This window comes from Prorops nasuta, unplaced genomic scaffold (assembly GCF_024137725.1).
Source record: "Prorops nasuta isolate Cenicafe-Biocafe unplaced genomic scaffold, Cenicafe_Pnas_1.2 PNAS00007, whole genome shotgun sequence".
Classification (NCBI taxonomy): domain Eukaryota; kingdom Metazoa; phylum Arthropoda; class Insecta; order Hymenoptera; family Bethylidae; genus Prorops; species Prorops nasuta.
Genome location: NW_027116804.1, coordinates 4,293,152 through 4,307,422, shown reverse-complemented (window position 1 = coordinate 4,307,422; position 14,271 = coordinate 4,293,152). Strand labels below are relative to the sequence as shown.

General features: G+C 35.7%; 2 protein-coding genes across 2 annotated transcripts; one reads left to right on the top strand and one right to left on the bottom strand.

The window, feature by feature from the left end:
- Positions 1–2,275: 2,275 nt before the first annotated feature.
- On the bottom strand, positions 2,276–2,944 carry LOC136774919 (uncharacterized). The gene has a single exon (XM_066729391.1). The coding sequence runs from the start codon at positions 2,852–2,854 to the stop codon at positions 2,276–2,278; it is 579 nt and encodes a 192-aa protein (XP_066585488.1). The 5' UTR covers positions 2,855–2,944.
- A 9,684-nt stretch (positions 2,945–12,628) lies between these two features.
- On the top strand, positions 12,629–13,750 carry LOC136774918 (zinc finger BED domain-containing protein 4-like). The gene is made up of 2 exons (XM_066729390.1): positions 12,629–12,802; positions 12,998–13,750. Exons 1-2 carry the CDS (start codon positions 12,629–12,631, stop codon positions 13,748–13,750), a joined length of 927 nt encoding a protein of 308 aa, XP_066585487.1.
- The last annotated feature ends 521 nt before the right edge of the window (positions 13,751–14,271 follow it).

Sequence of the window (14,271 nt, the reverse complement as noted above, 5' to 3'; positions counted from 1 at the left end):
AATGACGGTACTCTTACAAATAAATCATTGATGATCTATGATGATAATGATGAAAAATCTACTTTTGATAAATCAATATTACCAATGAAATCAATGCCAGAATCTACATCATTACATTCAGAGCCTGGACAAGAATCTGCATCATTACATTCAGAGCCAGGACAAGAGTCTACATCATCATCACATTCAACATCAAGACAGGAAACCTTAGGATTGCTCAAAAAACAAATAAATCATTCCATAGATTGGAGATCATTTCCACCTATTGCACGTCATTATATGCATTTGCTCCTTTTCTGTAATAAAGATGAAATCGATCACGGTTTCGGAGTTACATTAGATGAAAGGAACCAATATGTGATGGGAAGATGTACATTTGATATTAGTCATGAAGGTGATATTTTAATTGATAAAAAGCGCTATATTGGTACGAGAGGGCTTTTTGAATTAATCTTCATGAAAGAGCCTGATAGAAAGCTCTACACCATTGATGACAAGATCATATATAAGCAAATCCTTGAACAAACTAAATCATATAAAAGAGCAAATGATAGTTACCAACAGGTTCAAGGGAATAAGGGTCCAAAGTATAAGAAAATTATTCAACCACTAATTTACAATAAAGTACCATCACAACGAGTGATAGCTGGTAGTGGATTTATGCGTGTTACTGATGAGTCTGTAAACTATATACATTGGAACGATCCTAATGAATTAGTTGATCGATTGCGACTTTTAATTGCATCAACCACCGCAGGTCATACAAACCACCATAATGAAATACAGTCAATAATAGAAGAGTTGCGTGAAGAGGATCTTATTCTATAAAAGGGTACAGTTTATAAACATTTTCTTCAGTTGCGTACCACACGTCAATATGTCAATTAACAAATTTGGTAGTGGTTTTAACGTAAGGAAAGAATTTAATATTGGTACATTAAATGTGACTAAAAGAGCACTGGATTTGAATAATAAAAAAATAGTAAATTTGACTATTGATTCTGATAATAATACATGTGCTGTGAATATAAAGTTCTTGCAACACAGTTTAGCTAAATTGGAGGAGAAAATTGAAGAAAGAATAAATAAAAAAATACAGGAGATTGAGGCAAAACTTTTGCAAACAAACAGCAAGATTAATGATGGATCCAAAAAGTGAATGTTTAGGATGCATCATACATTTTATACTCATGATAATCGATTGCTTTCGAAAGAAAAAGAATCATGAGTGAAAAAAAGAAACAGAAATTATATGTGCATGGGGGAAAGGTTGTAAAAAGCGAATCAGGGAAAATCGTGAGTGAAGAAAAGAAACAACTGGTGCAAGAGTTACATGTCCCTGCGAGAAGAAATTTTCCACGACGAAAAGTCATAATACGTGGTTTCGATGATCTCTGGCAGACTGACCTTGTTGATATGCGTTATTATGTTGATACTGGTCATCACTATATTCTGACAATGATTGATACCTTATCGAAGTATGGTTGGGCAGTAGCGCTTAAGACAAAAAGTGGTAAGGAAGTGACCACAGCTATGGGAAAAATTTTAAAGAGTGGAAGATGTCCCAAAAATTTGCAAACTGATAATGGTAAAGAATTTTACAACAACGAGTTTCAACTGCTCATGAAAAAACGTGGAATAAATCATTACTCCACGTACAGCACGTTAAAAGCGTCAATAGTCGAGCGTTGGAATCGAACCTTAAAAACCGAAATGTGGAAACGTTTTACACTGGACGGTAATTACAAATGGCGAAATATACTGCAACAGCTGGTAGATGATTATAACGCGCGAAGACATCGTACTATAGGAATGCGACCCGTTGACGTGAAACCTGAGCATGCTGAGCATCTGCTTGCTACTGTATATAGCAACATTAAGATCGTTGGACGTACCAAGTTCAAGGCTGGTGATTTCGTACGAATCAGTAAATACAAAAATGTGTTTGCTAAAGGTTACACACCGAACTGGACTACTGAAATATTTCAAATTACAAAAGTGCAAAGGACAAATCCTGCCACGTATCTACTTAGAGATTCTCGTGGTACAGACATACATGGTGGATTTTATGAATATGAACTTTTAAAAACAGCTAATCCTGATGTATACTTGGTAGAGAAGATATTGCGTAAGAAAGGGAATAAGGTATTTGTAAAATGGTTAGGAATGGATAAAACACATAATTCGTGGATAAATAAGAATAATGTTTTGTAATAATAATAATAATAATAATTTATGTAATATAATATAATACAATAAATACAGCTATTAAAATCTACTCTTTTAACCTATAATGTCCCCAAGGTAGAGTCGCTACAGAACCGGGTGTTATGTGACGTTTATCGTCATACGGACTGAGAGCAATTTTTCGCTGAGTAGTGGAAAACACCTTGTGCAATTTCGAACGAATTAAATTTTGGTTACGGGACTGTACGGTGAAATTATCCAAACAATCCTTGTAGTCGTCAAAAGTTATGTTTCTATCGATAACATAACCTTTGACCCCCTTAGCCTTTTTGGTAATTTTCGTACAGTCCTGCACCTTAAAGGTATACATTTTCGCTCTCAGTCCAACGAACTCGGTCATGATCTTTCCATTGTTCTCATCCTTCATTAGCCCAGGCACTTTTTTATTGACTCGAGGTAAGCCGTACCGATTATCAGGAGGGTAATCGCTGGTGTCGAATTTGACCAGATCACGTTTCATGACCGAGTAAACATCGTCACACTCGATACTGTACACTAGACTGTCCGTGTCGGTATACATCGCTTTACATTTACTGCCGAATGTAGGAAGCATATAATCGTAATGGAATTCATACAGACAGGTCTTTGAAATATCTAAAATGCTCATGCCTACGTACACGGGCTTATCAAACTTCGCGGATAATTTCGACAATTGAATAGCGACCAAATTCTCTTTAAATATCGCACGACTGTGAAAATTCGGTTTGGAAATCAACGCTTCCGCCCCGTATCTTCCCTCCCACTTGGTTACGAGCCTCACGTCAACTCTATTCCTAACATTTTCCATAGTCTTACCAAATACTGCATTGTTCATTAGCTTGAAGAGATTCTTCTCGAAATCGTTTTTCGAGGCTGTCCGCAAGCGTGTATTTAATTCGATATACGCCTTCAGCCAGGTGGACTGCCGGAACTTTAAACCGCGATAAATGCGTTTTAAGACGATACCGTTACGTATACACTGCTGTAGAGCACGGTAGTGTATCACATAACGCGTCTTATCGTCGACGGTTGCGAGCAGTTTCTCCTGGTGTGAACCTGGCGGCTTCTCACGCACCGGGCAGAATGGTAGATCGGAGTGTTTGTCGTGAAGCTCGCGTGGATATTCCAAGTTCACCTCCAAAATATAGCCTTCGGACGAATCCTCGGACACATTAAGGATGTCGAGATTGGCAGCGTCATCGATCCATTGGAAACCGTGGGTTGGCAACGGTTGACACATTGCCCATCCATATAGATTATTAACGTCGTAATACATCAAGTATTTCGACGGTTCCGCCGGATCGTAGTTTCGCATGTACCAATTGTTGGCCCTCTCATAGCGGTGGAAGCACTGGCTCAAACCACCGCGTATACCGCTTTCAATAAAAAGCAACATGTCCACATCGGTGAAGAGTTCCAGACGGATTCCCGTATGCTTGAGCATCGCGTCCCAAGTGAAGCCTGGAAGCGTATAATAGTGAGCAGGATCTAAACTATAATTTTTCATACAGCTATCGCGAAAACTCTCGAAAACATCGGCCAACAATAGGACATCGGTCTTTAAATAAAGATCGCTGTACTCCCCGAGTGTTGTCACAGAGAATTTGGTCCATACCTCTTTGGCATGATTATATGCTTCTTCCGTGATATCGCTATCGGACAGTCTATTGTAGAACAACTCTCGTGCAGGTAAAACCGTTTCTTCCAAGCGAGTAATGTTATCCACATAATCGTAAGGAAAAATACCTTTTCTCGTAAGCAGGCTGAACTGTTCAATACTTAATTCCGAAAATTGTGACTCTAAATTTTTCAGCTGAGATCTATTCAGATATGAACTCAATTTATCCAAACTGGATGCCATAAATTTGAACGAATCGATGAATCTTAGCTGTATATTATACTTTCGCAGATATTTACTAAATGAAGTGTATTTTTCCTTATTTACAGGCAGCAAATTTACCGATCCCTCAAGCGTATTCACGATCGCCTCAAAAATAAAATGTGAATCATAGCCGGATAAATTATGGAATATTACGGGAATAACATGCGAGTCTTTAAAGTTTAAGTTGCAATTATTATGAACCGGTCCTCTATATCTACCAGTTAGGTGATCATGATCGCGAATACGCACTTGATTTGGAAGAAACGGTTTTCCACAAATGTGACAATTAGGTTCACTGTAGTGCCGCGAAATTTCAACATCACTAAGAGTATTCATCGGTATTACAGTCTTCAATTTTTCGCTGACGATGCGTGCAATGCTCTCGAGCTCGCATACGAACCATTCGATGCAATTAGCACCTCGATGTGAATTATAACATGAGAGTGACGCATTGCGAGCACTTTTTAAATAATACCCTACACTAAAAGGTACATGTTTCTGATAATCGTAACTATTTTTACTACTATTACTACTATTGTCAATTTTCTCTAGTAAACATTCAAAGTCTGCATAGACGACAAACGGCACTCTTTCACTGTTCTTCTGGTTCTTAAAAGATACCCAACAGTCTCCTGCATTCTTTGGCAGTATGACACGGATATTGTCATTAAGCTGCACACAATCCCTCTCATGAACCTGAAGTTTATCTGCCGTATGAAAATAGTGTAGACAGCTAAACAAAAAAATGAATATGATTTTAGTATGAATATAATATTTATGTATACATATATTTGTACATCCATTACAAACCGTTCACAAATATGAATAGTATGTCCCCTTTTATTTGTCTGGTTGCTTATTAATCTAGAAAGATTTCGTATACATAGAAAGTGTGCATTTCCTTGGTCATCTGTGATAAGAAGGAGATTAACATGTCTCGATCGCTTCTTCTTCGTTAGCTGAAGAGGTGTGATGTTTATTTCAGTTTTGCTTTCATTTTCCTCCTCCTCCATTGTGAACACATTGACTGAAATGTCATTATCCGATTCAAATTTCGGGATCTGTTTCAGAGTGGTTGGAAAGGTTAAGCTTCCAACGTCTAAAACAGACCGATAATGCGGATAGGAGGATGTACGGTAGGTTTTGGCGGGTGGTTTTGCAGGAAAAAGCGCTACCGTCACAGCCCATGCAAAACATGCACTATCCTCATTATCAATGTTTATCACAGCTCTTTTATGTATTATACTGGGTGGTAATTTGACTCCACATCCAGCACGCAGTGGATTATAATGATTTATATTTACTATCAAGTTCAATATTCTTTCCAAAGCCCATCCACTATCGCGTTCTTGAAACTCGCTCAAGTCATTCAATATTGTCTCTACAATATTTTGCCTATACCAATCGCTAAAATTATCAGTTTTATATAAAACATAATTTTTTGTACTAATGTTCTTATCATCACTAATATCCTTACTAATAAATTGTCCATTTAACACACAGTTTATTTTAACACAATTTACACTACAGAATACTTTATTTACACAGGTATGTACAATTTCTTGTGCATTTAACAGAAAATCACGTGGTTCTATATAATTTGAGTTTATCACCATACCACTGCATATTCGGCTATTAAACGCTGATTCAAGCTCCTCCCAAATGAGTCCTTCCGCTGCATTGGAGCCAGAACCAAATTTAATGAAACTCTTATCCTTTGCCGATCGGAGGAGGAGGCATTTAATGCTCGCGATCTCGGCAAAGTGTTTCTGTCGCGTACCTACTGAAGCATTTCGATCAATGTTTCTTAATTCCTGAATATAATCACGACATTCGCGAACCCATGTAGAGTATTCATCCTCTGTTCTAATTGAGCTAAACTTTTTTCGAAGTTCGGTATACATTTTGTAAATATATGATCACTGGAAGATCTCTGATAAGTTGCTTCGTGTCCAACAATAAATCGCTGGGTGAAACTATAATGAAACTTTTCACCCGCGATGAATCTTTTTATAATTCGTATGAAGATGAAATTTGATATACTTAGTCATCTATTTATGTGTATGTGTGAATGTTAAAATCGTTTGAAAATGGAAAAAAATCAGGTAACAGATATCCAATATGCTGATTCTTTATTTTAAACACGTGCCGTGAATCAGAACAATAAGAATACTGCAGGAGTTTGATACAATAATGCAAATTGAATTTTCAAGCTGATTTATTTATTCCTTCTTTTTCTCATACATAAATTTCATATAATAAACATTCCTCAACGCACACATAATATTATGGTTTAGACATGTAGGTAGGTATGTATTGCTATTACTATCTTTCAGTCTAAAATCACCCCACTCATATTCATCGATATCACTTATAACAAAATCGCAGATATTACTAAGCCAATTCTTCTTTTCGAGTCCCTTCACGAAAATCTCTTCATCCTCATTTGAACTCACATATTTCCTTATAACCTCTTTGTATCTATAGTAAGGCGAATAACCATCCATCCAATTTAAACCATGATGATTATAATATAACCAGCTAGATGGAATGAAAAACAAGAAACTCATCATTTAAAAAGATATACATTTGGAGAATCAATTATACTTACTTTGATTGCTTTATCTCCGCCTCATTTAACCATGTATATGGAAACGGTGGTGAAAATAAAATGTGAAACACTTTTCCATCACGTAAGACTGCAAATTCTTTCACTATGAATGATTTATCTTTCAATCGAAAACCTTGAAAATCCACAAATGTTGGAGCCATCCTTTCAATCTTCAAGATTTTTTTGGAAAAAAATGTGTTAAACTGTTGTCCCTGCTCCCTCAACCGATTTATTTACTCGAGAGAGTACTGGACAGTAAGTTGCACCCCAAGCACACAATGAATAAATCAAATATTTGCACATGCTATTATATATTAGTTTAAAAATTTCTGAGCTATGGAATAAAGTAACACACTCAGCTACATTTAGGGTAAAGCGGCTTCAGCGGGGTCAGTAACATGCTGCAAAGATTCAAGGTTATGCGAGCGAAAAAATCACCCCAAAGAGAATCTGTTTTACCATCTAGGAAATTGCTTTTACCGACTGGGACCTGACGTCAGACGAGTGGGGGTGTGACGTCAAAATGCTGCAAGTATCCTCCCGCACCCCCGCAACCCTCTCGCCTATACTTGCTTCAAGCTCACGTGGAGCCTCCGATTTCCCCCACCACCACCGCTTAGCACTTCTTGGCTCCCCCCACTACCTCGCAACCAGGCTCAGCCGAGTGGACAGGAGTGGGGGGGGGGGGGGCTAGAATCGGCATAGTATGTCTACTTAGTTTTTTTTTAAAAAAACATGAGAGAGAAATTAGAGGTTAAATAAAAAATTATTGAAAAAATATTATTGTAAATATTCCCCTTCCTATTTCATCAGGAGTAAACGGAAAGAAATCTAATACGTTTTGATTAAGAAATGTAACTCAATCTAGAGTAGAGATAGATAAGGATTATTCGTATTGGGGAGCAATCTCGGCTTCAGTAGTGTTTCTGACAGTAGACGAAATGGATTCAAACAAAAAAAAAATCAGTTTGCCAGACAAAAAAATGACATCTGCTGGTGCTGGTGATACCGATCATCAACCTATACCACGTATTGTAAGCTGTGCAATATGCTGTCTACGTGAGCATAGGGGTCGTGATTGCATTTAACAGCCACCATCACGAATCGGTAAAAAAAGTTTAGACTCTTCTAACATTAAATACTTCATGAAATTAAAATTTAAGACTAATAATAAATCATTTTCAATTTTTTAATAGCAGATTCTGCTGCTGCTGCTGCTACAGTTTAGGAGCAATATTATTATTATTATTATTATGTGTATAATATTATTATTATTATTAAAAATATATAAATTTTAATTAAAAACTCCAACGATCGTTCAACTCGCAACCCCCTTCTCCCTGCTCCTCACCCTTGAAATCACGCGAAAAATGATAAAACAATATTATTAACGTTCGTCGTATCAGGATGCTAGTTAAAATATTGAGATCATCCAAAGTATGGACGAGGTAGTGGAAGATAGTAGTGAGATGGAAGAGGAGGATAATAACGTGTTGATAATTGAGTCAAAGCAAACGAAGAAGGAAGAGGAGAAAAAAGTAGTGGAGAAGGAGGAGGAGGAAAAAGATATTGCGTCAAAGCAGACTAAGAGAGAAGAAGAGGAACCACCACATTTCTTTTTCTTTTACTATTAAATTATTTTATCAAACAAATTGAAAAAATATCATTGTAAATTAAGCTTTACTATTTCTTTTATCAAATAAATTGAAAAATATTATTGTAAATATACCTTTTACTAATTCATCTGGAGTTAACGGAAAGAAACCTAATACGTATTGAGAAATGGATATAAACTTCTCTCCGCATTGATAATGAGATGTAAACTTCATCCGAAGTGGAGAGAGAGAGAAAGCTAATATGTATTGATAAAGATATGTAAACTTCATCTGGAGTAAAGAGAGGAGAGCACTCTTCACTTTAGTCTTCAGTAAAACACCATGAGCTCCGGACGTAAAATTGTGCTACCACAAAAAAAGTTCACTATGTCGGACGTGGAGAAGTCCTCTGTGCCAGTGGCAGTAGTGAGCCCATTTGTGCAGAATGAAGAGCAGCAGCAGCAGCAAGCAGTACGAAGAGGGTATCGCACGATACCTGATCAGCAGCAGCCACTGCGGCGACCACATTCGCTGCCCGTAGCCCTGCAAATGCTGCCCGCAGCGGTGCAACCTGCAGCGGAACAACCGGCAGCGGAACAACCGGCGGCGGAGCAACCGGCAGTTTCGCGTAGGCAACAATTACTATTACGTTTACGTAATATGCAGCCTATGTGAGCTGTGTGTGACAGGCAGTCACCACCAAATCGGTAAGAGTTAATAAAAGTCAAAGACTAATAAAAAAATATAATAAATATAAATATATAAATAATTTTTTTTAATTATAGATGCTGTTGCTGTTTTTATTGGGAAGTCATCTGGAATAACCTGAAATATGCAGTCTACTCCATTAAAGTATACTGTTGCTAAGTGGCTGGGATTCGACAGGACGCACAATTCCTGGTTCATTTATATATTTTTATAAGTAAATTTGTATTTCAATAAAGAGGGTTTTTTATGCCGAAGGCTTTTTCCCTTACACTGGTGTTTCTTCAATTACCTCTTCACCAATCCACTGTACCCCGTAATATAATTATTGCAAATAAAAAAAAACAAAATATACAAATCATAACATAAGACCCTTGAAGATTTACATTCAACCGACATCGGACGATGCTTCGACTGAGATATTCCAGGGGGATCTACAGCTTGAAAACTGTTCTGAATGTTTTCTGTAGGTAAGGTCACGGAGGCTCCGCTCTTATTACAGAGCGGATGGTAAGTATCTCCGACGATGGATATACAAATGAATATGACGATCGTCAAAGATACTGTAACATAAATAAGGGGGAGCGATCACTGCATCACTCTCTACGAATGTTCTTTCTCTCTTTCTCTTTCCAGTACGAGTCCATTACGCATACATTATTGCAGAGCGCGATAATGTATTAAGTAACGCGTCTTATCATTTAAAGTAACCAGCAGCTTCTCCTGGCTCGCGCCTGGCGGTTTCTCTCTTTCTCTCTTTCTCTCTCTAAGGCGTCCACTGCTTAACGTAAGAGGGGGGGAGGTCACATGTGAACCCCACACCAAACGAGTTTAACGTGGGTGACACACAATGCGCACAACCGCACGAGGAGAGAGGGCAATTCCCAAGGTTGCCAAGTCCGCCATCTTGAATAGTACTACGCTCTATAGTAAGTGAATTTTGATATAAGGAATGCTGACTGCACAAAGTATACTGCCAGCGGAAATACGTCAGTACCATCTTAAATGCAGAACGTAATATATCAAAAATTATATATATTATATTCACAGCCTGTCACCGTGAACGGCGTGAACGAAAACAAATGTTAGTATACGGAAAAATAAAGTGTAATAAAGAAATAAGGAGTAGTGACAGCTTTGATCTATCTGACAGCTGATGTACTTATGGTATAAGTGAATAAATAAAATAAAAATGCTTTTCCTAAATTGATTTTTAATTTTGATAAAATGGTGAAATGTAGCCATTAATTAATTAGATTTGGTAATAAATACAAAAAATGCGTTTTATTATAACAAATGAGTTGAGGTAAAATAAACTCAATGTTTTTATAATAATTTGTTAACAAATGCATTTTTTTATTTATTATTAAGTCCAATAAGTTAACGGTTATTAAAAAAAAAATTCTTTGTAATGAAACAAAAAATCAAAAAATTTTAATCTTCACCAAGACTCGAAAACGAGCCCACCGCATGATAAACGGCAACCTTACCGCCTGCGCTACATCGCTCACTTGATGTACCAAGAGCAAAACAGGCTTTTTAAAGACTGACTACAATTCTTTTATTAATTCGTCATAAATGATCAAGAATTAGCAGTAATAATAAATACATTTATCTACATAGCATTATTGTACTAAATTTATTGTTTTTAATTTGAAGCATACATTTTGCATGAAGATATGATAATTTAAGGGTAACCATTCAGTACTCTATATACAAAACTATTCATATGCTCAACTATCATAAATTAATTAAGTAATATTATAATATTTGTTATATGTAGTCGAATAACTATGATAAACGAGCATATGAATAGTTTTGTATTTAGAGTATTGCATGAACACCCTTAAAGTATCGTATCTTCATGTAAAATGTATGCTTCAAATTAAAAACATAATAAATTTAGTGCAATAATGCTGTGGAGATAAATGTATTTATTATTGCAGCTAATTCTTGATCGTTTATGACGAGTTAGTGAAAGAATTGTAGTCAGTGTTTAAAAGGCTGTTTTGCACTTGGTACATCAAGTGAGCGCTGTAGCGCAGGCGGTAAGATTGCCGTTTGTCATACGGTGGGCTCGTGTTCGAGTCTTGGTGAAGTTGAAAATTTTTTCATTTTTTTTTCATTACAAGGAATTTTTTTTTAATAACCATTAATTTATTGGACTCAATAATAAATAAAAAATGCATTTGTAAATAGATTAATATAAAAACATTGAGTTTATTTTACCTCAACTCATTTGTTATAATAAAACGCATTTTCTGTATTTACCACCAAATCTAATTAATTAATGGCTACATTTGACCATTTTATCAATATTAAAAATCAATTTAGGAAAAGCATTTTTATTTGCTTTGAGTTTTTAGGTAAACGCAGCACCACTTCACACGGATGACACGTAAAAATGTCACGGTTAGCGGTAGTCGCTCTTCTTCTAAAGCCAATGTTGCCTGAAGTCCAAATCACACCTATGCTCTCCAGGCATAGTTGTGTTTGTACCGCTTCCCTTTAAATTTTCTATACTGCTGCTGGCTAGCGCTTGTCTTCATTTTTTTTGCTTAAAGCTTGATTCTGGTGTTGCGTGCTGGAGTTCAATTTATTTATTTTACAAAATTTTACAATTCAGCGATGGCCAATATATAGAGTTAATAAGTGTTGAGTACGTTATGGCGCGCACGCAACAATCCAAAGACACGGCACAATGCAATGCATACGCACCGTGCTTTATATTTAAAGCGCCAAGAAATATTTGTACTCAAATCTAACTTGAACGCATGGGAACCTTCTGCTATTGATTCTGCACTGAGCTGACTTTAATATCTGTTATTAACTGGAATATGTAGTGTATGAAGTTATCACGTTTATTCGCATTAGGGTATGATGGAACCTTTCTGTATTTAAACCAATAAAGTTTTAACGTTAACTCCCGATGAAAAACAAATATGAATCATTATTAGGAATTAATCCACAATCACAAGTGATTTAATAAAGATTCGCATGATTTATCTTTATCGGCATTTAGATGTATCTGCGACTAAATAGTAGCGGGATTAAGAGACACGTATATATTTATACAATGCCCGCTGAACATCGCAAGCGAGGGATTCGTCCTTCTTATACACACGTATGCGACACGCTTGTCCAATATCGTGAGCGAAGCGTTCAATTTTAGTAATAGCTTATAATCTAATACATATAAAAAATCTCTCCCTATTCTATTTCATTCATCAATTATTTACATTTAAACATTTATTCATTCCATGAGATTTTCATTTAACTTAAATATCACTTTCTCTAATTATTCAGAGCATTATTACTCATGTTGTACTTTTCACACATTTAGGCATGTACGCGTGAAACTATAATCAAATGTCGTTTTCTCTCTTTCTTATCTCTTTATTATTTATTATACTATATATATATATATATATATATATATCACTAATATAGGTATATACAACGTTAGAGAAAATCGATGCTCTTCCTTCCACCAGTGGACTTGCATCGAACTCAAAAAAACAATTGACGATTTCGCAAGCGATGAGCAGGATTCAAAAATGGGACAAAAATTCAAATAAAGCCCAGGAGTTTAACTATTTAATAGGAGAAATGATTGCATTAGACAATCAGCCGTTTAATATAGTTAATAATATAGGTTTTAAACGGCTCTTACAAGGATCATTGCCTTTATATGAAATTCCTTCGGATAAATTCTTTAGGGAGAAAATTGTCCCCGACATTTACAATAGATGTAAGGAAAAATTAAGTTTTGAATTATCCAATGTAAGTGGAAAAATTACCTTTACATCCGATATATGGACATGCAAATATACCAACACTGCATTTATTTCATTAACCGGTTACTGGTTTAATGCTACTGGAGAAAGAGTATCATTTGTTTTGTCCATATCACACTTCCCAGGTAGTCATACAGCAGATGCTATTGCAGAAAAATGTAATAAATTATTAAATTACTAGGAAATAGAACCAGCAAAATTACATTTGGTGATTGCTGATAATGCGGCTAACATGAAAAAGGGATTTTTGTTGTGCAATTGGGCATATGAACCTTGTTTCATACACTCGATACAGTTAGTAATTCAAGATGCTCTTAAGAGTCAACGCACAATTACCGACATTATAGCTAAATCAAAGCGAATATTTGGTCACTTTGGTCACTCACAACTTGCTTCTGAAAAATTAAAATGCATCCAGGAACAGCTTCAACTACCAGTTAAGAAGCTTATACAAGACGTTGATACACGCTGGAATTCAACATACTATTTGTTAGAAAGACTGTTGGAACAAAAACAGGCAATAAATTTATATATTATTGACAAACCCGATATATCTGACCTAACCTATCATCAATGGGAATTAATTAATAATATATTAAATTTATTGAAACCCTTTGAGGAAATTACAAAAATTGTAAGTCAAAGAGACAGCTGCATTTCAGAAATTATTCCGTTCATTTGTACACTACGCAAATTTTTACAAACCGACAGTAACATATTTTCAGGAGTAGGGTCTATGAAAGAAGACTTACTACAGAATATTAATAAGAGATTTACAGAATATACGATATTCAACAATAAAAACTTAATAATAGCTACATTTCTGGATCCGCGATTCAAAGATAAGTTTTTTGATAGTGAGATAATGTTGAATGTCATTATGCACATAATTCAAGAGATCACTAATATACAGGATAATACAGAACAAAAATAAATTGCTTTGAAACAACCTTCACGGTGCGAATCTGACTCTGAAATAGATTCACCAGAAGAATTAACAGAATCTGCAACTTCTGCAAAAAGGTTGAAAACTGATTCTCTTTTTTGGGATAGCTTTAATCAAATTGTTGAATCGAAGGCATCTTTGCTAGAATCCGGCGATAACGATTCTTTAAAGACCAAAATTAAAAGAGAGATTAGCCGATATCAAGAACTCCCTGTCATTGAAAGGAAAGATAATTGTTTTCACTGGTGGAAAAGTCAAAAGGATATTTTTCCACTTTTATACAAAGTGGTTAAAATATATCTTACATCGCGTGTATCCAGTGTTTACAGTGAACAAGTTTTTTCAGAAGCAGGCAATATTTATGATGAAAAACGTAACCGCATGAAGCCCGACCGTGTGGAGTCACTTTTATTTCTACATCATAATTTATCGAGATTAGATTTTACTTATTAATTTTATATATCGTTTGAATTGTTTTAAATTTTAAGGAAAAATGTTTTGTAGATTGT